Here is a 26,774-nt window from a genome sequence, read left to right on the forward strand (position 1 = left end):
TGTGTCAGGCACTAGGGCTTAAAGAACAAAAATGAAGCATATAGAAAAAATAGAAAAAATTAGCCAGGCATGGTGGTGTGTGCCTGTAATCCCAACTACTCGGGAGGCTGAGGCAGGAAAATCGCTTGAACCTGGGAGGCAGAGGTGGTGGTGAGCCAAGATTGCACCATTGCATTCCAGCCTGGGCAACAAGAGTGAAATTCCACCTCAAAAAAATAAAAAATAAAAAAGTCATTTTAAGAAGTTTTCTCTGGCTATTAGAATATACTACTGCTTGTGTTTTTAAAGAGACATACTGTCAATCGACTTATTCTATGACTACAGTTTTTACCTTCTTCTTGCCCATTTACTACAGATTTTGTCTTACAGTCTGTAGCCCCAGATACATGACTGTCACCATTCTCTGTGTGATTCTTGAAGATCTTCTGTAAAAATTAATAACAACAATGAGTTTCAAGAAGATGAAAAAGAAGCAGTAGTTACATAAAGATTTCCCAAACACTTTCTTTTAAAGAAGGTGTTTTTCATTCAGATAACTTCAAAATAAGAAAAGCATGTGTTGGGAACCTAAATTATTCAATAGAGAAGCTTACATAGATAGGCTCTCTAAATCAAACTTATCTTTTATCTTCACAGGGCTACTGCCTCTGCACACCCAGACTAAAAGGCTACAAGAAATATATTCACAGACTAAATAATAATTTACGTGCATATTGCAGCAAGAGACTAACTTCAAAATACCTAACTCCACCCTACATTGCCAACCAAAAGTAAGAGACCATTTAAAATACTACATAACACACTTGGTGTTATACTTAAAGCATTAAATATTTAAAAGATTTCTAGTTACAGAAAATGTAAATGTTAAGACAGCACAATAAGAAACTGTGGCATACGTCATGTTGCATTTAAACAGAACATGGTAGAAGCTCCTTCATTTAGGTAAACAAGGGCTTGGAGAAATCTACACAGTCTTTGATATCATTTTTACTGATAGAAAAAATGGTTGAATACAACTACAAAGCAATGAGAAAACCTTTAGCTTATGTCTACATATAAGTAAGCAACTATTAGATATAGTAAGCAACACTCTCCCAATAAAAAAATAACTTCAACAAAGTATATCAAGCCTTAGTATAAAAAGCAGAACAAGGCTGGGAGTGGTGGCTCATGCCTATAATCTCAGCACTTTGGGAGGCCGAGGCGGGTGGATCACCTGCGGTCTCAAACTCCTGTTCGAGACCCACCAGGCCAACATGGCCACCTCTACTAAAAACATAAAAATTAGCAGGGTGTGGTGGCACGCTTCTGTAATCCCAGATACTCTGGAGGCTGAGGTAGGAGAAACCCCTGAACCCAGGAGGCAAAGATTGCAGTGAGCCAATATCACGCCATTGCACTCCAGCCTGGGCGAGAAGAGTGAAACTCCGTCTCAAAAAAAAAAGCAGAACAAGAACATTCAGAACATTCATTTGTGAAGCATTTAAAATGTGCCAGGCAACTTAATTGCACATTTTCTTTTCTACACATTATACTAATAAAAATAATGATGATGATGAAGATGATGATGGTAACCCCACTTTCTGGTCATTCCAGGATGTTAACAAGAAAATGATGAACAGCTGAGATCCATTGTTTCCTCTCTGTCCAGAATGTCCTCCTCCTAGACTTTCCCATGGCTGGCTCCTTTCATCCTTTAGTTGACAGTTTCAATGTCACATGCAGAAACATCTCCTCTGACTACAGAACTTTACTGCCACTCCCATCCCCATGCTAACTACAAACCTCTCCAATAATCTCTGTCTCCTCTGTTTTCTTTATAGGAAGTACATTCAACTTGTAAGACTGGGTTATTTACTTGTTTTTCTCTTCTTGCTGCTGTAACCTAAGCCCCCATCATCGATAATTCAGTCTCTAGTTGCCAGGCAGAGTTGGTGCTCAACAGCAGAAATTCACTCAAGGTCAAAACACTTAAATTTCCATGGGAATGTCTCAAGCACCAAACCACTAGATTCCTAGAAGAGTTCTCTAGTAACAGTTTGCTGAAACTCCATGTTCTCCAAACTAGAAATCCACATGCCCACTCTGACTTTCCCAAACTTTTCTTGATGCTATGGTCATTTTATTGCCCTCCGGGTTTACATGAAGCATCCCCAATACTTAATTGAGCCACCAAATACCCCTGTGGATCACTTTATTGTACATTAGTGTACACACTTTCAAGTTTGCAAAATGCTTTCCAATTTTTTAGCGCACTTGTTCATTACACATGCCTAAGAGGTACATACTAGTACCCTTTTTATGAAGGGCATCACTCGACATTCAAATAAGTTAAATAATTTTTACCAGAAATTCATAGCTAGTAAGTAAAAGCACCAGGATAACAACATGTCTTTTGACCAACTTGGTGCTGGTATCACGATACAGCAACTGCTTCTAAGAAGCCAGGCCCCTTCATCTCTTTCTACTGTTGTCACCTTAGAAAAGTCTTCATTTACCATAAAGGTACTCAACATTTTCTTTCTTTAAATATGATTTCTACTTAATAAAACACCACTAAACCAAACTACTGTGTTTATAGCTTCACTTATTTACAATTCCCCATGCTTTTGCTTCTTCTGAAATTTTTTTGCAGATCTATACTAGTCAATCCAAATACAGTAGTATTTTAAGTCCCAGGCATTGTCTTTTCAGGTTTCAAGTTGTACAAAACTACAGTCGAAACTCTTTCTCTCTGAATCTCATTAGCACTTTTACACATCCAGGTAGAACATAGAATCATACATTCGGCCATATATTGACGTGGAACAATTTTTTAGTTTCTAGATAAACTTAACTTTAGAGCCCAAGCTGATTCCTTGTGACTTCTAACCCTGATATTTTTTGCACTATATGACACTGGCTTTTTACACGAATCCTCCAAATTAACAGAACTGTACTATGCAGCAGTGATATACTTTGTACATAATTATTGTACTAATTATGGGCTGATAATGTAAGAAAATAAATTTTTTGAGACAGAGTCTTGCTTTGTTGACCAGGCTGGAGTGCAGTGGCGTGATCTCAGCTCACCGCAACCTCCATCTCCTGGGTTCAAGTGATTCTTCTGCCTCAGCCTCCCGAGTAGCTGGGATTACAGGTGCACACCACCACATCTGGCTAATTTTTGTATTTTTTTAAGTAGAGACTGGGTTTTGCCATCTTGACCAGGCTGGTCTCCAACTCCTGACCTCTGGTGATCCACCCGCCTTGGCCTCCCAAAGTGCCGGGATTACAGGCGTGAACCACAGTGCCTGGCCAGAAAATAATTATTTATGGGCATATGCAGAGGTGCAAAAGTGAAGTGAAAGCATTCTCTTTTATGTTGTAATATCACTGAATGCCTATTTTCTAAAATAATAACTGCAGCAATAACAATAGATAATACCTTGCTGTCCAAATGTGATTGCATGTCTTCCTTTTGTCCTGATTTTACTGTGAATGGCATATCTATAAAATGTTATACACAGATACATTCATGAGAAAATTTATCACTGTGAATTTTATATACCTATACAAGTTTGTCTTCACCCATAAATATTTCAGTGAAACAAAGTAATAGCAAAAAGAAAAAGAAAAAGAATTTCAGGGAATTGAGGAATTGAAGTAGTTTTAGGAAAAAGTTGGTAGTATAAAGAAAGACAAAAAAATTGTGGAAAAGAAATGAATATTATGTTTGGATCTACATAGTTCGGTGGTTTTTCTATTGAAAATACTTAATATACACTGTTTTTCAGAGATATTCACTAACTTACCACCTCGAACATTTTTGAATCAAAATTAAATTTTCATTATTTGTGTGCTCTTGTGGAGCACTCTCAATAATACCCATACCATTTTGTCTTTTTCCATTTGCTGGCTCTGTTGCTTTCTCCTATTAAAAAGAAAAGAACGGCAACTTCAGAAAACATTGTATTTACTCACTCACCCACTCTGTCAGTAAGACAACAAAAATGTGCTGTGTTTATCAGATAATAAGCAATATTTGGGGAGAAGCCAAAAATATAAAGTCAGATCCTGCCTTATATTTCAGTGAAGGTAGAGATATAAAGTATAATAATAATAATAATAATAATAATAATAAATAAAATAAATATAAATAAATAAATAAATTTTTAAAAAGATAATAAAAACAGAAAAGTGTAATCCATGAGTTCTACAACTAAAGTGAATAAAGTAAGTACAGGCACAAGGAAGAGAACAGTCAGTTCTACTTGGGAAGCTCAGGAAATGCTGCAAAGATAGAGCCATATTTTGAAACATAGACCAAGTACACAGTGAGGGTAGGATGGGTTTCTAGACAGAGGAGCATGCTCAAAAGAATAAGGCATGAAATGACAGGGCAAATGAAGGGTACCAAAATAATGCGGTAAAAGTGGAACATAGTCAGAGGAAATGGAATGGAGAGATAAAATGGGAGAATCAGGCCAAACCACAAGATATGGGCCATACTAGAGTGTGAACTTTCCCTATCATGCAATGGGGAACCATTCAAAAGCAGATGAGTTATATATCATTATAAATATATTTTATAAAAGTCACCTTGGCAGCAACAAAAAGATAGAGATGAACATGGTGTGAGGAAAATTAAACAAGAGTATTTCAAAATTATGAGTCAGAGAGTGAATTATGATAATGAGATATAAAAAATGCTAAGCAGGTAGAAAATATAGAATTTGCAAGGGACTGAACTGATGATCTGAGAAAGGGCTGAAATGTAGAAATTTTCCTGCTTCATTGTTTCAGTGCTACTTACTAGGTGTTATTTCCTAGGATGATGAAACCAGATGACACAGTAGATTACAAAACATCAGGAAAGGGTCAAGGACAATGTCTTCAGTGTGGGACATAACAAATTTGAGGCACCCAGAAAGCAAGAGTGGATGATCTTACTCAGGAAAAGCACATAATGTGAAGAGGAGGAATATTTTTAAATTATACTAAACTCAGAATTAAATCATGTAAAACTATACACTTTTCTGAAATTTTGAAAATGAAAAGAGGAGAAAAAATCTTGAGATTCAAAATTTCAATTATATATTTCAACATTTGTTTCAAGGATATAAAATATACTTTTACTAATATACACAAATATTTATTTCTGAAATATTATGGTAATATGTATTTTAAATTGAATGAAAAGATGTAATTCTAAAACATAAACTCAAGATGCTGCTCAAGCAGGACCCCATATTCACATGAGGAGAGAAAATGGGGACTAAAAAATCAAGTCAGGCCAAGCACAGTGGCTCACACCTGTAATCCCAACACTTATGGAGGCAGAGGCGAAGAGGATAGCTTGAGTCCAGATGTTTGAGGCCTCCCTGGGCAATATAGTAAGACACCATTCTCCACACACAAAAATCAAGTCAGCAGAATTCCTGAGTTTTAGAGATGCAAGAATTTATGTATAAGGTTTAACAACTATGAATACTAAAGTTAATAAAGCTTCCTGACAATAACATAAAATGTCTTTATTGCCAGGGATATTTTTAAAATTAGAAAATCATCTTCTAGAGATAACTGTTCATACTTTCTTGGAAATCCTAACTTTCTTATAATCCTATGATAACAGGTAGTTTATTTTAGAAAATCATAAATTTTGATTGCATTTTGATGTGTGCATGTGTGTCGATTATATACCAATATTATTAGAAATCAGAATACCTCCAGAAATAATTTCTGAATTTATCTCATTTACTTTAATATTTTTATTTATTTTTGTGGGTACATAGTAGGTACATTATGCACATATCAATACATATTTATAAGATACATGAGATGTTTTGATATAGGCATGCAATGTGAAATAAGCACATCATGAAGAATGGAGTAACCATCCTCTCAAGCATTTGTCCTGTGAGTTATAGGCAATCCAATTACATTCTTTAAGTTATTTAAAAATATACAATTATTATTGACTATACTCACCTTATTGTGCTAACAATAGTAGGTCATATGCATCCTTTCTATTTTTTGTGCCCATTAACCATCCCCAACTCCTGCCAAACCCCACTGCCCTTCCCAGCTCCTGGTAACCATCCTTCTACTCTATGCACACAAGTTCAATTGTTTTGATTTTTAGAACCCAGAAACAAATGAAAACATGCAATGTTTGTCATTCTGTGTCAGGCCTATTTGACTTAACAATCTCCAGTTCCATCCACGATGTTGCAAATGATTGGATCTCATTCTTTTTTATGGCTAAATAGTACTCCATTGTATATCTGTACCATATTTTCTTTATCCATTCATCTGTTGATAGAACCTTAGGTTGCTTCCAAATCTTAGCTATTGCAAATGGTGCTGCAACAAACATAGGAGTGTAGTTATTTCTTTGATATACTGATTCCCTTTCTTTTGGATAGACACATAGCAGTGGGATTGGTGGATCATATTGTAGCTCAATTTTTAGTTTTTTGAGGCATATCTGAACTGTTCTCCATAGTGGTTGTACTGATTTACATTCCCATCTGTAGTGTACAAGGGTTCCCTTTTCTTCACATCCTCACCAGCATTTGTTGTTGCCTGTCTTTAGGATATAAGCCATTTGAGCTGAGGTGAGATAATATCTCATTGTAGTTTTGATTTGCATTTCTCTGATGATCAATGATGTTGAGTACCTTTTAATATGCCTGTTTTCCATTTGTGTGTCTTCCTTTGAGAGATGTCTGTTCAAATCTTTTTCCTATTTTTTGATTGGATTATTAGATTTTTTTTCCTAGAGTTGTTTGAGCTTCTTACATATTCTGGTTATTAATCCCTTGTCAGATGGGTAGTTTGCAAACATTTTCTCCCATTCTGTGGATTGTCTCTTCATTTTGTTGACTGTATCCTTTGCTGTGCAGAAGTTGTTTAACTTGATGTGATCGCATTTGTCCATTTTTGCTTTTGTTACCTGTGCTTCTGGGGTATTGCTCAAGAAATTTTTACTTAGACTACTGTCCTAGAGATTTCCCCAAAGTTTTCTTATACCAGCTCCATAGTTTTAGGTCTTAGATTTAAGTCTTTAATCCATTTTTATTTGGCTTTTGTATATGGTGAGAGATGGGGTCTAGGCGAGGTGTGGTGGCTGACGCCTGTAATCCCAGCACTTTGGGAGGCTGAGGCGGCTGGATTACCTGAGGTCAGGAGTTTGAGACCAGCCTGGCCAACATGGTGAAACCCCTTCTCTACTAAAAATAGAAAAATTAGCCAGGCATAGTGGTGGGTGCCTGTAATCCCAGCTACTTGGGAGGCTGAGGCAAGAGAATCACTTGAACCTGGGAGGCAGAGTTGCAGTGAGCCGAGATCGTGCCACTGCACTCCAGCCTGGGTGACAGATCCAGACTCCACCTCAAAAACAAACAAACAAACAAAACAAAAAAACCAAACAAACAGAAAAAAAACATAGTGGTCTAGTTTCATTCTTCTGCATATAGATACCCAGTTTTCCTGGCACCATTTATTGAAGAGACTGTCTTTTCCCCCAGTAATGTTCTTGGTGCTTTTTTCAAATATATTTTCACTGTAGGTATGTGGCTTTCTTTCTGGGTTCTCTATTCTGTTGCATTTGTCTGCTTTTATGACAACACCATGTGTCTGTTTTTATGACAGTACCATGATGTTTTGATTACTATAGGTTTGTAGTATAATTTAAAGTCAGGTAATGTGATTTCTCCAGATTTCTTATTTTTGCATAGGATAGCTTTGGCTACTCTGGGTCTTTTGTGCTTCCATATAAATTTTAGGACAGTTTTTTCTATTTCTATGAGGAATGTAATTGATATTTTGATGAGAATTCCATTGAATCTGTAGATTCTTTGAGGTAGTATGAAACTTTTAACAATATTGATTCTTCCAATTCATGAACATAGAATATTTTCCATTTTTTGGTGTTCTATTCCATTTCTTTACCAATGTTTTATACTTTTCATTGTAGAGATATTTCACTTCTTGGGTTAAGTTAGTTCCTAGGTATTTAATTTTACATATAGCTGTTGTAAATAAGATTACTTTCTTATTTCTTTTTCATACTGTTCACTGTTGGCATCTAGAAATGCTACCAATTTTTGTATGTTTATCTTGTATCCTGCAACCTTACTGAATTCATTTATCAGTTCTAATAGTTTACTCGTGGAGTCTTTAGGTTTTGTTACATATAAGATCATCTCATCTATAAACAAGGATAATTTGACTTTCTCCTTTCCAACTGGATGTCCCTTATATCTTTCTCTTGTCTGATTGTGCTGGCTAGAACTTCCAGTACTATTTTGAACAACAGTGATGACAGTGAGCATTCTTGTTGGTTCCACATCTTAAAGGAAACTCAAATTTGGGTTCCCCATTCAGTATGATACTAGCTGTGGGTCTGTCATACATGGCTTTTATTGTTGAGGTATGCTCCTTCCATATCCAGTTGAGGGTTTTATCATGAAGGGAGGTTGAATTTTATCAAATGCTTTTTTGGCATCAATTAAAATTATCATATGGTTTTTATCCTTCGTTCTGTTGATACGATGTATCATGCTGATTGATTTGCATATGTTGAAGCATCCTTGCATCTCAGGGATGAATCCCACTTGGTTGTGATAAATGATCTTTCTAATATATTGTTGAATTCAGTTTGCAAATATTCCATTGAGGATTTTTGCACTTTAAATACGTCATGCCACTCTCTCACGGCCTGTAAGGAGGTTTCCACTGAAAAATCAGATTCCAGATGCATTGCGGCTCCATTGGCTGTTGTTTCTTTTCTCTTCCTGCTTTTAGAATCCTTTCTTTATCCTTGACCTTTGGCAGTTTGATCAATAAATGCTCTGAGGTAGTCTTCTTTGGGTTAAATCTGCTTGATGTTCTATGACCTTCTTGTACTTGGATATTAATGTCTTTCTCCAGGTTTAAGAAGTTCTCTGTTATTATCCCTTTGAAAAAAACTTTCTTTTTTTTTTTTTTTTTTTTTTTTTGAGATGGAGTCTCACTCTGTTGCCCAGACTGGATTGCAGTGGTGTGATCTCAGCTCACTGCAATCTCCACCTCCCAGATTCAAGTGATTCTTATACCTCAGCCTCCCAAGTAGCTGAGACTACAGGCATGTGTCACCACACCTGGCTAATTTTTGTATTTTTCGTAGAGATGTGGTTTCACCATGTTGGCCAGGCTGGTCTCAAACTCTTGACCTCAGGTGATCCACCTTCCTTGGCCTGCAAAAGTGCCAGGATGACAGGCTTAAGCCACCACATCCAGCCTGTATTTCTTGAAAAAGATGAAATTCAGTTTTTATAAGACTGGCTGTAATAAAGATGAACATCAGTGATTTATTAGGGATATGGGCAGATCTGTCAAATTGCCACATCTCTGACAGCTGCAGTGTGAGGCTCATGAGTAGTGACCACTGAGTGGCCAGGACAGCATAAGGTGCTGCAGGAACAGGTGCTTTCTCACTGGTCACTGTATCTTGAAAACCCATGGCCTATGTCCCAAGGCATGGAAAGAGTTGGGGGAAGCCTCAACCCATAGCCACCATCACCTCAGGCCATGAGAAGTATTGCTAGACTACTGTCTATGTTCTCTTAAGGCCCAAGGTCTCCAAAGTCAGTTTGTCATAAATGCTGCCTGGCCTGGGACTCACCCTTCAAGGCTGTGGGCTCCCCTCTAGACCACAGCATGTCCAAAAATGCCATCCAAGAGTCAAGTCTTAGAATCAGGGACCTTCGAGAGCCCACTTCGTGCTCTACTCCCCACTCCCATGGCCGTGCTGGTGCCTAAGGTGCAAGACAAAGTCCCCTTTATTTTTCCTTCTGCTTTTCTTAAGTAGAAAATATTTTGCCCTATAGCCACCACAGCTGGTTATATGCTGACTCTCACCTCAGGCCAGCAAGTCACAGAGGCTCACCCAAGTCCTTCGATGTAGTACCTGGGTGTCACCGTTGTTTATTAAGGGCTTAAGGGCCCTTCAGTCAGCAGGTGAGGAATACTGCCAGTCCAGGACTGGGTCCTTTCCTTCAAGGCAGTGGGTTCCCTTCTGGCCCAGGGTGTGTCTAGAAATGTCATCAGAGAGCCAGGGCCTGGAATGGGGGCCGCCCAACTCTGACCAGTGCCCTGTCTTGCTGCTGTGGCTCAGCTGGTATCTTAGATGTAAAACAAAGTGCTCCCCGCTCTTTCCTCTCCTCTCCTCAAGCTGAAGGAAGGGGCCTTTATCGGAGCTGCGAGCTGTGCAGCCTGAGGTTAGGGGAGGGTTGATACCAACACTCCCTTGGCTACCCCAGCTGATGTCTCAATACGGCATATCTTCCCCAGCCAGCTTGTTGTCTCTTGGCCTAGTTCAGCACTAAGACTCATCTGTGAGTTGCAGTCCTTATGGCCTAGACTGTCTTTTGACATTACTTGGAGACACAGAGTGCTGTAGCCCTCGGTGGCAAGGTTTACAGGCACTCAAGTTCAGACCACCGGGACTGGTGATTTCCCTCTGGCTAGGGCTGGTTTAAATGCTCCCTCCATGGGTGGACATCAGCTGAGTTTGGTCTAATTTTCCTTTTTGCTCTAACAGAACAGCACTGAGTTCACAGCCTCACACTTGCTGTGTTCTCCCTCCCCCAGCACTCAGAGACACTCCACACTATGTCAGGCTGGTAGGGATGGGGGAGGGGTGATGTCAGCCATTCAGGACTTTAAAAAATCTCTTCAGTGCCTCTTTCAGTGACATTAAGTTAAAACTAGGTACTGTGAGTGTTCACCTTACTTTTGGTTCTTATGAAGTTGTTTTTTCCTGTGTAGATAGTTGTTAACTTGGTGTCCTTGTGGTGGTGGGGAACAGTGGAATTTCTATTCCTCCATCTTCTTCCCTGAATTTATTTAAGAGGATTTTACCTTGAAATTTATTTTCTCACTGAATGGATACAATTAAGAACCTCCTTTATATAACCAGAAATTTTAACTAATGAAAAGATTAAATATAATGTATTTATTTATTTTCTTTCTTTATTCTCAGAAACATCTAAAACGGCTATCAAGATTATATGAAAGAGTAAGATAAATTAGTTAAGTCACGGATATGCCAAACACTAAGTTAGAAAACTTAAACAAGAAGCAAGAGTCAAAAATTAAGAATTCATAGTAAATCTGATAAGGCCTAAAACAGATTTCACTGTGCATTATTTATAAACAAGGTTTTACTAGATCAAATATATGATATAACTTTGCTAAATTCAAAGATGTGAGGATATAAATTTCCTTTTTAAAAACTGATACATAATAGATGTGCGTATTTTTGAAGTAAATGTGATGATTTGATATATTCATATAATCAAATCGGGGTAATTGGGGTACCCCTCACCTTAGTTATCTTTTCTTTCAAATGTATAGTAGATTAATGTTAACTATAGTCACCCTTATATTTTCTTTCAGTTCTTCATAAAAATCAGCTATAAGACATTCAGAGGAATCTCAGCAATTTTTTTATTACCTGTCTTTCTTTTCTTAATTTGCATTTAAAATAAGTTCTATCATAATTTATAATGTAAAGAGTTCCTGCGCTCATTAAATCCCACAGTTTCTGATGTGTTTTTACAATAATCTGACTCAACTTGACTCTGTTATTCAATCTTTACATTTATCTTGCCTCTCTTTAACAAATTCTTTCCCTTCATCCCCCTCTTCAGCTTCATATTTGTTAAGCTGCTGTTGTGGGTTGCTTTCTAATTCTTTAGTATGAGTTGTTTCTATTCTGTTTCTCAAAAAGCTAAGGACAAATGATTGTTTAAATTCAGCTCCTTCCAAGAAACAGAGAGAAAAAGCATAAATCTTGTAGGGCAATGATAGATGAATAAAAGTCTCACATAGCTACTACATAGAAAGCTACACTATGCTGGCAGTAAAGACACACATGGATTGAAAGAAGAGACGTTGTAGAGAATGTGCTCTAGGAGGAAAAACATAGGTTGGGATAAATCATTTTTAAAAGATTGGGGAGGAGGGAGAAAGAAACAAACAAAAAGACATAACCTGACCAGTCAATCAAGTATGAGCTTGAAAGAAAGCCAAGGAATAAAGCCAAAGCCAAGGAAAAGAAGAAAAACATCACATACAGTAAGGTACATGGAGAAATACAGATGTAGAGACTTTGGGTCATAGTATATTTCCAATAATACTGAGTAGTATTTATAACTAGCTTTTGGTAAACATTTCTGTGACATAGAATTGAATTGTATACTGTAAAACGAGACATTCAATTAGTTAAATATGGTCATCTACCACTACCTAAAAGCTGGAACATTACTACCTCAGAGAGAGAAAAACGGAAAAAGAAACATTCCATCAACTTTCTACTTGGAGGAAAAATACTAATCAGAATTCTAAGCAGTAATATATAGATTGAAAACATATATTTAGTAGAACATGGGTTGGGGCTTTTAAATGTTTAAATATTTTAAATCTAAAATCTTAATTTATGCTTATAGTTGGAAGATGCTAGAAAATATATTAACACTTTAACCCTCTTTCCTATTGATGATCTATTTCTAATTTATTTTCCTCTTATTTATGACACTTTTTTCAATATAACTCATCTGAATTTATACATCCTAAATATTAAAAAGAAATATAAATTTAGGCTATACCTTATAAATGAATGGATTTATTCATTAGATATGTTAGGCATATTACATAATTGCTAACATTCCATTATATAGAAATGCATTTGTCTGTTCATTCGTAGTACTCCAGGATACAAAAAAAAAATTCCCTAACCTCCAGTAGCTCATAGTAATAAAGGAGTTTTTAAATGATTACTAAATAAATACAAAAACTTCTGAAATCGGAAATATCAGCATGTGATGTAAGGATTTAGTTTGGATATTTTTAAGAACTACAATACAAATAATTCTGAAATTAAGTCCCACCATATGGTTATTAAGAGTCTCTGCTTCTAGAACTGGTTGTTATTTTGGACAAAACAACTATTCTTCAATTAGGTAAAAAGTTTTAAATATAGTCTTAATGAAATGACATAGAAAACACAGTGGAATCTCATTGTAATAAACATTTTGAGAAAGAAAATGTAAATTTCTAAATTTCCACAATTTTTTAAAAATCAGAGGCACGTTCTTGCTATGTTGCCCAGGCTGGTCTCAGACTCCTGGGTTCAAGCAATTCTGCCACCTCAGCCTCCTGAATAGCTTGGACTGCAGGCATGCACCACCATACCCAGCTAAATTTTCACAATTTCTAATATTATTTTAGTCTAGTTACATAACCAAGGATAGAAATAGGAAAAAAGCTCACACCTAAAAACTATATATATCATACTAAAACAATGTGTCTAAGAAAGAAAAGTATATGCTATCTGCTGTACAGTTTTTGAACCAAAAGGCATCAAGGAGATTCCATGGTTACTACAATAAGTAATTAGATCCATTAAAGATTTATTTAGGCATAAGTATTATAAAAGCCATCTTAGTATAACTTAAAAATCACACACAGTAAGAATACTTATTCAAATCAACCTTGACCAAATTTCAAATTTGCTCTGAGAAAGCTTTGCCTAATATAATTTTCCTGTCACTATGTATTTTCCAGCCCATTCTTTTTTCACCCCCACTCCCTCTACATATGTGCCAAGTCTTTGTTATTTATCAAAGTAAAAAATGTTCGAAAATATTTAGTCATGTTTCTATAAAATGGTTTTCTCTAATGAACTTTCCATAACCAACATAATACGATTATAAGTAGATTACTACTAAATTTCAAGAGTAAATGTTATAGAAAATCAGATTCAGAATGAGAAAATTAATTTTGCAAGAGACCTCTTTACCTCAGTATCAAAATCAAAGTCTTCATTAGCTGACATAGGTCGTGAGTCGTCAATAGATGGTTTGTTGAAAAGCCTTTAGAATAAAAATATACAACAAAAATGAGTGTGTTCATTTCTTTAAGCAATTTGAAGGTTCATACCTGGGTGCCCTCCCAAAACAAAACAAAAAAAAAAGTAAATCTTGTGGAAGGTCAGCTATCTGTATTTAAAATAATGTCTCCTAATATAATTAAAATTTGGCCTCTGTTTTGGGAAAGATCTTAATTACCTATTTCTACTTCCTCCTCTCCAAAGCTATGGAACAGTCCACGAAGACTCGCCCTTAGTTCCAAAACAAATCATGACAGCTAATATATTGGTAAAGCCTGAGAATAATTGGGCTTCACAAATTATTTGTCCTGGAGGCACAACTTAAAATCCAAGTAATGGCTGACATAGCTTTTTGTTACCTAAACTGGAAGAAACCTGATAACTTAAAATAAGGTAAAAAGATCCACTGTCCCATCTCCATGATCTATCTCTGGTTCAAAGACCAATCTGTGTCACTTGAAAATGGCAGTCCTGGTTCTTCTGCTTGGAAACCACTTAAGGAGGCCCCCATTGCTTCCCTTTTCCTTAAAATAGTACAGAATCTTCCCTGACACATCTAAAATACTTGAAAGCTAAATGTATGAATGTCAAAGGACAAATGTATGTATTGTCATTAAAAAATACTCTTCCCGGAGATACTAAAACTTAATTATAAAATCTAATTATTTTAGATTTTAGACTCTGCCAAATTCAGGGCCACATAAGGCACTAAGCTCTTAAAAACCTCCATAGGCACTCAGATACCAAAGGAGAGAGACTCCTGGAAAAACAGAGTCCTGGTAGTTGTATCTCTATTTCCCTAAGAACTATCTAAATTTCTTCCTCCCTATGGGCTCCCACTTCCAGATCCCTCTTCTGCAGGGCTCTGTGGCAGTCTCCAACCTTTAAATCTTCAGCCAATAAAAGCACAAATTCCTAAAAGAGTGAGCTCAAATGACCAAAAGACAGAGCTCTCAATTTTACTGCTGCTAGAAAACAAGCTAAATGGAATTTCAGTCGTCTTCCCCCAGCACAGGCATGTTATCAACTACCAAACTTAAGGTCCATGACTGATTTGCCAGACAATCTGACCCCAACCTTACCCTACATGGAAATGGGAAGGACAATTGGTGAATTGGGAAAAGAGGCAGAGGTAAGAGGATATGTGCTCTGGGGCACAGATCTATATAGTTCAGGAACCTTCAGTCCTCTAGTACTGGAGGGACTCGGAGCCATCCCTCTATAAGCTGGGGTGGAAGTAGATAATACTACAATTCAATCTGCTATAGAGACTCTTCTCAGTGGCTCAAATTCTTTTAACATCTTTCAATAGAAACTTTGAAGTTGGTCAGTCACTCTAATTAAACAAACAAAAGAGCAGCAACCTGTTTAGGACTCCCTTGAGCCACCTACTTAAACATGCCTTTCTAGATAACTCCCAACATCCTGCATTCTTCATTACTATAATTTATCTTTATAAAACTTGTCATAAACCCCAATATTCACTTCTCTTTTCTAAAAGCCTTATTCCTATCCAATCCAGTGTTATTTCTCTTCAAACATGGCCTTACCCTACTAATTTAATTCTTTTCCTCTTCCATTGGGTTCCCCAGCTAATTCCCTTCCTAGGCTCATCCACTGTGTTCACTAGACCCACTTTCCCTTTCTATTATTAAAACACTCACTAACAGGATGATAAGGAAGAGTAATGGGCTTTGAAATGAGTTCAAATCTAATTTCTGCAACTTCTTATATCCAAATAAGTCATCTTAATCTCTTTGAGTTTCAGATATTCCATCTGAACAACCACTTCACCAGAATGTTAAACACAGATTGAAGTACTAGAGGGTATTTTGATTAGTCACTAAGATTCCTTAAAATCCTGAAGTTGTGTGTGCTTTTGATTCTGTCTATATAAAAATGGGGAATACTTAGCTGGCAGAAATGGAAAAATAAAACAAAAGAAACACCACAGAAAGCAGAGAAGAAAGTTAACAACTAAAGAAAAGATTATAGAAAAGTAATGGAAGAAGAAAAAAGACTCTTAAAAAAAAGCCCATAGAATTAGGCACGGTAGTGGCCTAAAGGGAAAACTAAACTAGGGATCAATAAGTAGAGAAATCAATTAGAAATAGGCTCTATTTAGATGCTAAATATAACTAACATAATAAGTAAACTTAACATAAATAGCCTTCACTTACAATAAAATAATTCCTCTCTAGGACATGACTGGTCTTGTCTATGTAAAACCCATGCTCCTGTGGCCACAGCTAAGTGAGATCTGCCCTAAAATATTTGATGGTAAAAACAAGATACTGATTACCACTGAAATTGCCAAATATATTAAAACAAACTCAGACTAACCAGGCTTCTAAGAAAAACCATAAATGAGAGTTAACTAAATTTGGCTTTCTGAATTTATCTGGTTTGGACCTATATCTTGATTCCAGTGCTGTACAGGTCTCTGCCAATCTATGCAGAGGGGCAAAAGAAGGGATTTGGGAGCCAGGCAGGCTGCCAGTCAAATCATGGGCCAGCTACTTGTTAACTATGGGGACATGGGGCAATTAATCAACCTCTCTGAACCACAGTTAGCTAATTAGGAAAAAGTAGGTTATAATAACAGAGAACCTTTCAAAGCTGCTGTGATAACTATATGAGATGAGATAACCACATGAAATACTGTCTACCCCAGAGTACAACACTCAACAGATGTTAGTTTATTTTCTCTATATTCCCTCAGGTAACACATAATATTTTAAAACCTGTAAGTCGTACCTTTTTACAGGATTTCCAGGAATCTCATCCACTATTAAAGAAAAAAATGCATTTTAAGTCAACAATAGAAAAACACAGAATATTGAAAGTATAAGAGGGCCCAGTGGCACATGCATGTAATCCCAACTACTCAGGAGGCTGAGGCCAGAGGATCACTTGAGAAGCCCAGGAGTTTATGACCAGCCTGGGCAACATAGTGAGACTCTGCCTTCATTAAAAGAAATCATGTACCCTTTTGTGCATGCTTTAGACCTTTCTTTTTTTTTTCACAAAGTATTCCTTTAGGACCATACCTTGAGACTATACTAGAATTAATATTGATTATACTACCGGTAGGCAATTACTACATTAAGAATTCTTACTTCTCCTCCTTTGTATCAGTCAAAGCAAAAGAGAATGGGATTTGCCAAAATGTGATACCTACAAATGAATTGCTGTGTACAATAATCATAATCCTAACCAAACCCTATCAGACTAACTAGCATCACTAGCAAACTGAGTCAAACTTCAAGAACATGCTTTCTGGACTAATGAACTAGTAGTAGTTAGAACAGAGTATACAGTAATGCTCCCATACCCATGATATGTGTGAAAAAAACACACTCAACATATTTTTCCTCTGCTCTCACACCACAACAGCAATCACCAACACAGAAGACATCTCTGACCAAATGTTGGCGGGCGGGGGGGATTTATCCCCACCAATAAGCAAGCAGTCAGTTCTGCAGCAGACACCAGCTGGGTGTCCTCTAATTCCATTCCCACGTTGTCTAGCTGGAGATAGTGTCAGATCCCACAGCTGAAAGCTCAGTCCCCAAGGCTGCCCCCTCCCCAAACCAATCACAAGCCTGGGCCTTCAGAACCTCTGACCAACTATCTTCAAGGTTCTCACAACCCCACCTTGGGTTTGATTAATTTGCTAGAGTAGTTCACAGAACTTAGGGAACCACTTACTCACATTTCCAGCTTATTGTAAAGGATATTAGAAAGGACGTAGATGAGGAATTGCACAGGGCAAGGCATGGGAGAAGGGGCGCAGAGTTCCATACCCTCCGAGGGTACACCACCCTCCAGGAACCTCCACATATTCAGCTATCTAGAAGCTCTCTGAACCCAGTCCTTTTGGGTTTTTATAGAAGTTTCATTACATAGGCATGACTGATTAAATCATTCATCATTGGTGATCAACTTAAACTTCGGCCCCCCTCCCCTCCCATGAGATTGGGAGTGTTGGAGGTCGGGGCTGGAAGTCCTAACCCTCTAATCATGCCTTGGTCTTTCTAGTGACCAGCCCCCCCATCCTGAAGCTCATTAGGGGCTGCCAGCCATAATGAATCATTCACATACAAAGGGACATCACTGTGGGGATTCTAAGGATTTTAGGAGTTGTATGCCAAGAAAAGGGTTCAAAGTTCGAATACATATTTCACAGCATCACATCTGTGGTTTTGCTTTCTGTGGTTTTAGTCACCCACAGTCACCTGATATAGTTTTGCTGTGTCCCCACCCAAATCTCATCGAGAATTGTAGTTCCCATAATCCCCACGTGTTGTGGGAGGGACCCTGTGGGAGGTAATTGAATCATGGGGGCAGTTATCATGCTGTTCTCATGAGAGTGAGTGAGTTCTCACAAGATCTGATGGTTCTATAAGGGCTTTTTCTTTTTTTTTTTTTTTTTTTTTTTTTTGAGACGGAGTCTCGCTCTGTCGCCCAGGCTGGAGTGCAGTGGCGCAATCTCGGCTCACTGCAAGCTCTGCCTCCCGGGTTCACGCCATTCTCCTGCCTCAGCCTCTCCGAGTAGCTGGGACTACAGGCGCCCGCCACCACGTCCGGCTAATTTTTTTTGTATTTTTTAGTAGAGACGGGGTTTCACCGTGGTCTCGATCTCCTGACCTCGTGATCTGCCCGCCTCGGCCTCCCAAAATGCTGGGATTACAAGCGTGAGCCACCGCACCCGGCCAGGGCTTTTTCTATCCTTTGCTCTGCACTTCTCCTTGCTCTTGCGGTATGAAAGAGGATGTGTTTGCTTCCCCTTCCACCATGATTGTAAGCTTCCTGAAGCCTCCCTAGCCCTGCGGAACTGCGAGTCAATTAAACCTCTTTCCTTTATAAATTATCTAGTCTTGGGTATGTCTTTATTAGCAGTGTGAGAAATACTAATACATCACCCATGGTCCAAAAATGTTAAATGGTAAATTCCAGCAATAAGCAATTCATAAGTTTTATATTGTGTGCTGTTTTCAGTAGCATGATAGACTCTCCAGCCATCCCATTCCATCCCATCCACGACATGAAGCATCCCTTTGTCTAGTGCATCTACACTGTATATGCTATGTGCCCATTAGTCACTGACTTCATCTCCTCCTGACATCCAACCAACAACATCATCAAGGCTCATTAATCCAGGATTACTGGAAGCAGATGATCCTCCTTCTGAAAGTTAATGGTAGCCTAACACTACATCACAATGCCTATATCATTCACCTCACTTCACCCCATTACAGAGGCATTGTATCACCTCACATCATCTTCATAAGAAGAAGCGTGAGTACAGTACAAGAAGATATTTTGAGGGAATATATATACATATATATGTATAAACTTTTTTATAGCATATGTGAAGTCCTAATTAGAAAAAACAAAAAAAGAGTCAGGCTGGCTGGGCCAGAAGAAAGCAAAGAGATAAAGCAAATAAGCTATGTCTTCCTTTCCTCATGGTCCAGAAAACATTTTTTAAAAGAGGAACCAAATAAGTTATAGGTCTCATTTTCTTTCTGGCCCAGGACATATGGCCCTCCAGCACAGATAATGTATATAAGTCACAAACTTCCTGCTCACCATCAAACACTTTAATGTATCAAACCCCTCAGCTGACAGCAGAATGCAAGTTAGATCCCTGCTACCTTGGCATTATCGGTCAGCCTAAGAACCATCCTATAAAATTTCCAGCAAGCCTTTGATCCCTGGCAGTAGGCTTTTCTTTTGCAGGCTGCCCATTGCCTTCTTGCAACATATTTTCCTACCTTCTGTAATGAATCTGCCTTTCTCTAACTGTCTTGGTAAATTATTTTACCGCCATGCCACTGGCCCGGATAGTTGGTACCCTCCTATGACAGTATATTGTTGTCATTGTTCTATTTGATTATTAGTTACTGTTGTTAAGCTCAGACTGTGCCTAAATCTTACATTAAACTTTATCACAGATATGTATGTATAGAAACAACATTGCATATATAGGGTTTGGTACTATGCAAACTCTCAGGCATTCACTGTGGGTCTTGGAACATATCCCCCATGGATAAAGGGAGACAACTGTACTTATTTTGTTGTCATACAACATAGCTTCTCCAACTCTTCAGTTAAAATGCTTTAGTTTAGAATAAAATGCCCTATCACAAGGAAGCTAGGTCTATGGGCATCATACTATGTTTTATGGCAAAACATAGAAAATAGACCAGAGACAAAGATTCTTGCAAATCACTTTCAGCTGCCAGTGGAGAAGAGCTCAAGACAAATCAATGTACTCATTCTCACTAATCCTCTTCTGGGAAAGAGGCTAGTTAAATTTACTTAGTTCTAGCTAATTTCTCTGCCCTATGTGTGATACAAACAAAGTTCAAATTTACTTACCATTTTACCTCCCATGGAAAGAACCACTGAAAAGATCACTTCCTTAAGAGTTTGCCCACTCTAAACCCTACCACTTATTCAGAGAGAAGCTTAAGAAGGAACAGTGTGGAAGGGGTGCCAAATGTTCAGGGAGTACTATCTGATATAAAAAATATATAAAAACAAAATTATCAACTCACTCAAGCTACCCGAATTTGCCAAGAGTTATCACTGTCTCTAGTGAAAGAAAAAAAAATTCTTTCTCACTTCATGTAAACCAAAACATTTTGATTCTCTTGGCATTTCTCATAACAGAGAAACTGGGTTTAGATGAGCCATGCTATAATAGTATAGACTGTGTTCAAACTAATTCCCGAAAGGAAGGGAATCAGTGACGAACATATTTGTTCACCTATGGTATTCACTACATGGTCTTATATTCCATTGCAAGGGATGTATGAAAGACTTTGTGATTTTAGTTTTATAAGGTACAACCTCTTGAGATTATCCCTTCCTACTGCTAATGAGTCTATCGGGACCCACCTCATGGAGCAAAATGGTCCAGTTAGTGCTGTGTAGCACTGTGTAGTACCGCGTGATGCCATTTTCCCCAACCCTCCCCATTATGTGGCAAGTGTCTATAGAAATCACACTTTCTCGCATGTAAAGCATATGTCATCAGATCCTATGCTGACGAATAAAAGGAAAACAAAAGCAAGGACAAAGAACATCTTAAATGACTACATTCAATTACCATGGAACTTTAATTTTTTTAATATTCAAAAGGATACCCACTGATATAGTTTGGCTCTGTGTCCCCACCCAAATCTCATCTTGAATTGTACTCCCATAATCCCCATGTGTTGTGGGAGGGACCTGGTGGGAGATAATTGAATTATGGGGGTGGTTTGTAAGTCTGATGAACTCTGTGGGAGATATTAAAAATGCTGAAGGCTATGCATGTCAGGGGGTCGTGGGGTATATGGGAGATCTCTGTACCTTACTCTCAATTTGCTGTGAATCTAAAACTATGTTAGATAATACAGTTATTAATTTAAAAAAAGATAGTTCCTGAACTTGCTATTATCCTATATTATAAAAAGATATAGTCAGCTTGAAAATTGCAAATAAAGATCAAAGTAATATGATATGAATATTATCTCCCAAATTGAAATATACAAAAACACATAAAGCAAATAATTTTAATCGCATACTTTAATGCTAAATGACGAATTAATGGGTGCAGCACACCAACATGGCACATGTATACACATGTAACAAACCTGCACATTGTGCACATGTACCCTAAAACTTAAAGTATAATAATAATAAAATAAAATTTTAAAAAAATGGATAAAAATGATTGAATATTTTATCTTATTTCATAATTACAAGCAGAGATTTAACACAACATGAACCAAAACTGGTCCATCCATATAATTAGGATAAATGATAATTTTTACTTTAATTTTGAATCAAAAATTATTATGCTTATTTTATCCAACAATTTTACTGAAAGTTTAATCAGATAAGGACAGATCATAATGACCTAATATTGCCATAGTAATTTTTGTACAAATATCTGCCAACTCTTCACCAAATGTCAAAACTGTAAGCAGCACTGCAACTTAATATGAATAATGCAACTGAAACCAGTACCATGTTATGTTACATCATATTATATGCTGTTAAAATAAAATTTTAAGACAACACCAAAAATTATGCCAGGGCCATAGCTACCACACAGCAAAGATTTTATACAGTAGGCATGAGATGAGACCACCATCCTTAGAAAGGCCTTATTACAAGAATGGCCCTGGGCTGGTGTTTGGGACCTTGGATTTGGGAGGGCTCTCACCATTCCCTTATAAGAAGAGTGGCTCGCTGTGCCTAAACTGTTTGTGCAAATGCAGGTTACTCTGAACAGCTGGTTTTCTTCTGGAAGTCTAGAATTTTGGTATATGTGAGGTATATACCTATGTGACTAGCCTCCATCAAAAACATGGATACTGAGACTTCAGTGAGAATCTGCTACTGGTAGACAACTTGTGTTGTCAGAATCTGAGGCTGGGGGAATTAAGCACATCCTGGTAACAGGAGAAGATTCCTAGAGCCTTGTGTTTGCTTTCCTCCAGACTTCACCACATGCACCTTTTCCCTTTGCAAATTTTTCTCTGTACCATTTTATTGTATTAAATGTAAAAAATCAAAGCCCTGAATATGAATATTTGCTAAGAGCTGTGAGTCCTTCTCAGTTAATCACCAAACCTGAGGTGGTCTTGGGAGTCTCTGAAACAACTGCATCATAGAAAATTTTTATTATTTGATGTGTTATATGTAACTACAATCAGAAGGTTATTTTGCAGAGCATCTGTCCCTAATTTATTTTATTTTTTCATATTTGCCTTTCAGATTCCTATATTTCTATAAACATTTGATGAAAGGTATCAACAAATACATAAAACAATGATGGAAGAAAGTAATGTGAAACAAGCAACAATCCTATTTTGACCAGAATAAATTTAGAAACCTTGATGATTCACAATATGTTCTACAATATAAAAGTTTCTAGAGAAAGTGTTTAAAAGATCATCTTAATTTTCTCTAACTCAGCAGGGCTTCATTCATTTTTATAATGATCATGCATCTGGTTGGGTGCAGTGGCACATGCCTGTAGTCCTAGCTGCTCCTTTGGCTGAGGCAGGAGCACTGCTTGAGGCCAGGAATTCAAGCCCACAGTCATGCTTGTCAATAGGTACTGCATGCCAGCCTGGGTAACATAGTGAGACCCCATTTCTTAAAAAAAAAACTAAATAAATAAATAAAAGATTGTGTATCATTCAGGTAACTGTGATAATTGCAGAATAACATATAGCCATCAGATATACTATAATACCGTACTACTGATCATAGAGTTATGTTTTGTTTTCAATCTTTTTCTTCATTTTTTATAAAACAAAAAAAAAATTTTTTTACCTATTAAAGTCAGTTCTTAATAGAACAAGTCAAAATGCCCAAAAAATGCATCCAAAGTGCAGTATGAGTTTTTCATTGTTCCTGCCAAATAGTGAATTTGATTATTAAGGATCAACAGGACTTTTAACTTATTGAAGGGGGAAGAAAGTTATCTTGTATATAGATGACTAAAACGGTGATAGTTTGATTGCCCACATAATCTAATTAAATCACAGTTACTAATTTCTGAAGAAATGTAATTCCAGAAAATCATTTTACATTTAAACAGTGTGAAATAGCTTCCTTCCTTCCTTCCCTCCTTCCTCCCTCCTTTCTTTTCTTTTTTCTTTTCTTTTTTTTTTTTTTTTTTTTTTTTTTGAGACAGAGTCTCGCTCTGTCGCCCAGGCTGGAGTGCAGTGGCGCAATATCAGCTCACTGCAAGCTCCGCCTCCCGGGTTCACGCCATCCTCCTGCCTCAGCCTCTCCGAGTAGCTGGGACTACAGGCGCCTCTGTGGCCCAGGCTGGACTCTAGTCAGCTCGCTGCAGACTCCCTGCCGCCGGTTCCCGTGATTCTCCTGCCCCAGCCTCCGGGCTGCCTGGGATTGCCGGCGTGCGTTACCACCGCTGCCTGCTTTTTCTCCTTTGGCTGGAGGCGCGGTTTCGCCATGTTGGCCAGGCTGGTCTCCAGCTCCTGACCCCGAGTGCTCTGCCCGCCTCGGCATCCCGAGGTGCCGGGACTGCAGACGGAGTCTCGCTCACTCGGTGCTGGGTGTTGCCCGGACTGGAGTGCGGCGGCGTGGTCTTGGCTCGCTGCAGCCTCCGCCTCCCAGCCGCCTGCCTTGGCCTCCCAGGGTGCTGGGATTGCAGCCTCTGCCCGGCCGCCGCCCCATCTGGGAGGTGGGGAGCGTCTCTGCCTGGCCGCCCATCCTCTGGGAAGTGAGGAGCGCCTCTGCGCGGCTGCCCCGTCTGGGAAGTGAGGAGCGCCTCTGCCCGGCCACCCCGTCTGGGAAGAAGTGAGGAGCGCCTCTGCCCGGCCGCCCCGTCTGGGAAGTGAGGAGCACCTCTGCCTGGCCGCCCCGTCTGGGAAGTGAGGAGCGCCTGTGACCGGCCACCCCGTCTGGGAAGTGAGGAGCATCTCTGCCCGGACGCCCCGTCTGGGAAGAAGTGAGGAGCGCCTCTGCCTGGCCACCCATCGTCTGGGAAGTGAGGAGCGCCTCTGCCCGGCCGCCCCGTCTGGGAAGAAGTGAGGAGCGCCTCTATGCGGCCGCCCCGTCTGGGAAGAAGTGAGGAGCGCCTCTATGCGTCCGCCCCGTCTGGGAAGAATTGAGGAGCGCCTCTGCCCAGCCACCCCGTCTGGGAAGAAGTGAGGAGCGCCTCTGCCCGGCCACCCATCGTCTGGGAAGTGAGGAGCACCTCTGCCTGGCCGCCCCGTCTGGGAAGTGAGGAGCGCCTCTGCCCGGCCACCCATCGTCTGGGATGTGAGGAGCGCCTCTGCCCAGCTGCCCATCATCTGGGAAATGAGGAGCACCTCTGCCCGGCCGCCCCGTCTGGGAAGAAGTGAGGAGCGCCTCTGCCCGGCCGCCCTGTCTGGGAAGAAGTGAGGAGTGCCTCTGCCCGGCTGCCCCGTCTGGGAAGAAGTGAGGAGCTCCTCTGCCCGGCTGCCCGGTCTGGGAAGTGAGGAGTGCTTCTGCCTGGCCACCCCGTCTGGGAAGTGAGGAGCGCCTCTGCCCGGCCACCCCGTCTGGGAAGAAGTGAGGATCGCCTCTGCCCGGCCGCCCCGTCTGGGAAGTGAGGAGCGCCTCTGCCCAGCCACCCCGTCTGGGATGTGGGGAGCGCCTCTGCCAGACCGCCCCGTCTGGGAGGTCTACCACGGAGGCCAGAAGGAATGTGGGGGCTGGACGTGGTGGCTCATGCCTGTAGTCCCAGCACTCTGGGAGGCTGAGGCGGGTCGATCACTTGAGGCTAGGAGTTTGAGACCAGCCTGGCCAACATGGCAAAACATATGAAAAATACAACAGACAAACCAACCAACCAACCCAGTGACAACAAAACAGGTCTACCCTGGAGTCATACTCTAATTTTTTCTATTTTCCTCCCTTTCTGATCCTTTATCCCACTTTCTTTTTCTTCCTCTTCCTTCTCCTTCTTCTTTGTCAAATAGAGGATTGAGTTATTATCATTGATCCATACAAAGTCCCTCTCTCATTTTCTTTAATTCCCACTCCCCATTTCTATTCCCTGTCTTCCCATGTGCAACCTTCCTAATGTGTTTGATATGCATCTTTTTGTTTGTATGTATTTTTAGAAAATGTTTATTGTTTTGTGTGCAAAAAAAAAGAAAAAAAAAGAATTTAAAACAGTGTGAAATAAAACAATTTGTATTTGACAATCCAGGACACACTTAAAATCTCGGCAGACCATCATCAGTCACCCTGTCATTGTGGTGCAGATATAAAGAAGTTTATTTAGCATTAGAAAGTAACAGAATACCATATATACTTTAGGATAGGGAGCCAATTCTTTTAAAATCAAATAATAGACATTTGTCAAATATACATATGTTAGAAATGTGTTCTAATAGTACTTTGTTTAGGGATGAAATTCAAAGGGAAGCAGTGAAAGCAGAGATATCACAAGAGGGCAACTGAAAACAAAATTACACTAATAAATAGAGTCAGGTACTGACTTCCCTACTGATGTCACCAGAATTCCAAAAATGCTGAGAACTACTATGTACAGCATATCACCTCATATTTTTCTGCGGTATTACATTAGTGTTCTACAATAAAATATTTAAAAGAAATCATTTAAAAGAAATCCAAACTGCTGATCTGTAAACTATTTCTGATCAAAACTTAAAATTTTGTCAAAGCATGGCTGTATTTTGATTCCATGTCAGAGGAAGGATATGAGTATCTGATAATGGCTTCCAGTTGTTGCTGTCAGGTTTTTGTTTGGGAACACACCCAGAAGAGCTTATCAAGGGTTTGAGTACAAAACAAGCATTTCCCCAAAAACCAGATAAGAAAGATTACACTTTTCCTCATGTGGACCCTTAGGTTCTGACAATTCTGGGAAAATGTTGGCACTCACCAGTCTAGGCCTGACTCTATGTAGGTAGCTGCTGCAGTTACAAAACAATTAGGTAGGATCGTGGTAGGTGTATTCTTCCAGACTTGAACACTGGAAGTACCATGTACCTAAATAGCAGAACTTACAACTCTAAAAGTGTTCTTTTGAAGAGGGTACCACCAAAGAGCTTTTAAAATATTAATTTAACTTACTTTTTAGTAATCTTACTTGTTAGAGTTTATATTCCCCCTCCTTGAAATTCTCATATTTTTAAAATTTTTGCAACACCTCATCCTCTGATAACCTCTCCTACTTTTCTCTAGCCACTGCTCAGGCTTCTTTACTAACTTCTTTTCCTCTGGGAAATGTTGATATTCCCAGGATCTTGCCACTGGCCTTCTGTTTATTCACGTCTTTCCTATCATGGACAAGCTCATTCAGATCTATGACTTTGCCTACATT

The 26,774-nt window shown here is 39.0% G+C and overlaps 1 protein-coding gene across 2 annotated transcripts in view; it reads right to left on the minus strand.

The window, feature by feature from the left end:
- The window catches only part of LOC129492617 (ankyrin repeat domain-containing protein 26-like), a 107,477-nt gene that overhangs the window by 59,878 nt on the left and 20,825 nt on the right, over positions 1-26,774 (minus strand). For both annotated transcript variants that reach the window (XR_010114216.1, XM_063611899.1), the window contains exons 7-8: positions 16,676-16,706; positions 13,829-13,901 (exon numbers count right to left, since the gene is read on the minus strand). Coding sequence is in view for 1 of the 2 variants with exons in the window: in XM_063611899.1 (XP_063467969.1) it covers positions 13,829-13,901; positions 16,676-16,706 (104 nt within the window). In the remaining variant the exon portion in view is untranslated. The remainder of the gene's footprint in view (positions 1-13,828; positions 13,902-16,675; positions 16,707-26,774) is intronic.

This window comes from Symphalangus syndactylus, chromosome 11 (genome assembly GCF_028878055.3).
Source record: "Symphalangus syndactylus isolate Jambi chromosome 11, NHGRI_mSymSyn1-v2.1_pri, whole genome shotgun sequence".
In the NCBI taxonomy this organism is placed as follows: Eukaryota; Metazoa; Chordata; class Mammalia; order Primates; family Hylobatidae; genus Symphalangus; species Symphalangus syndactylus.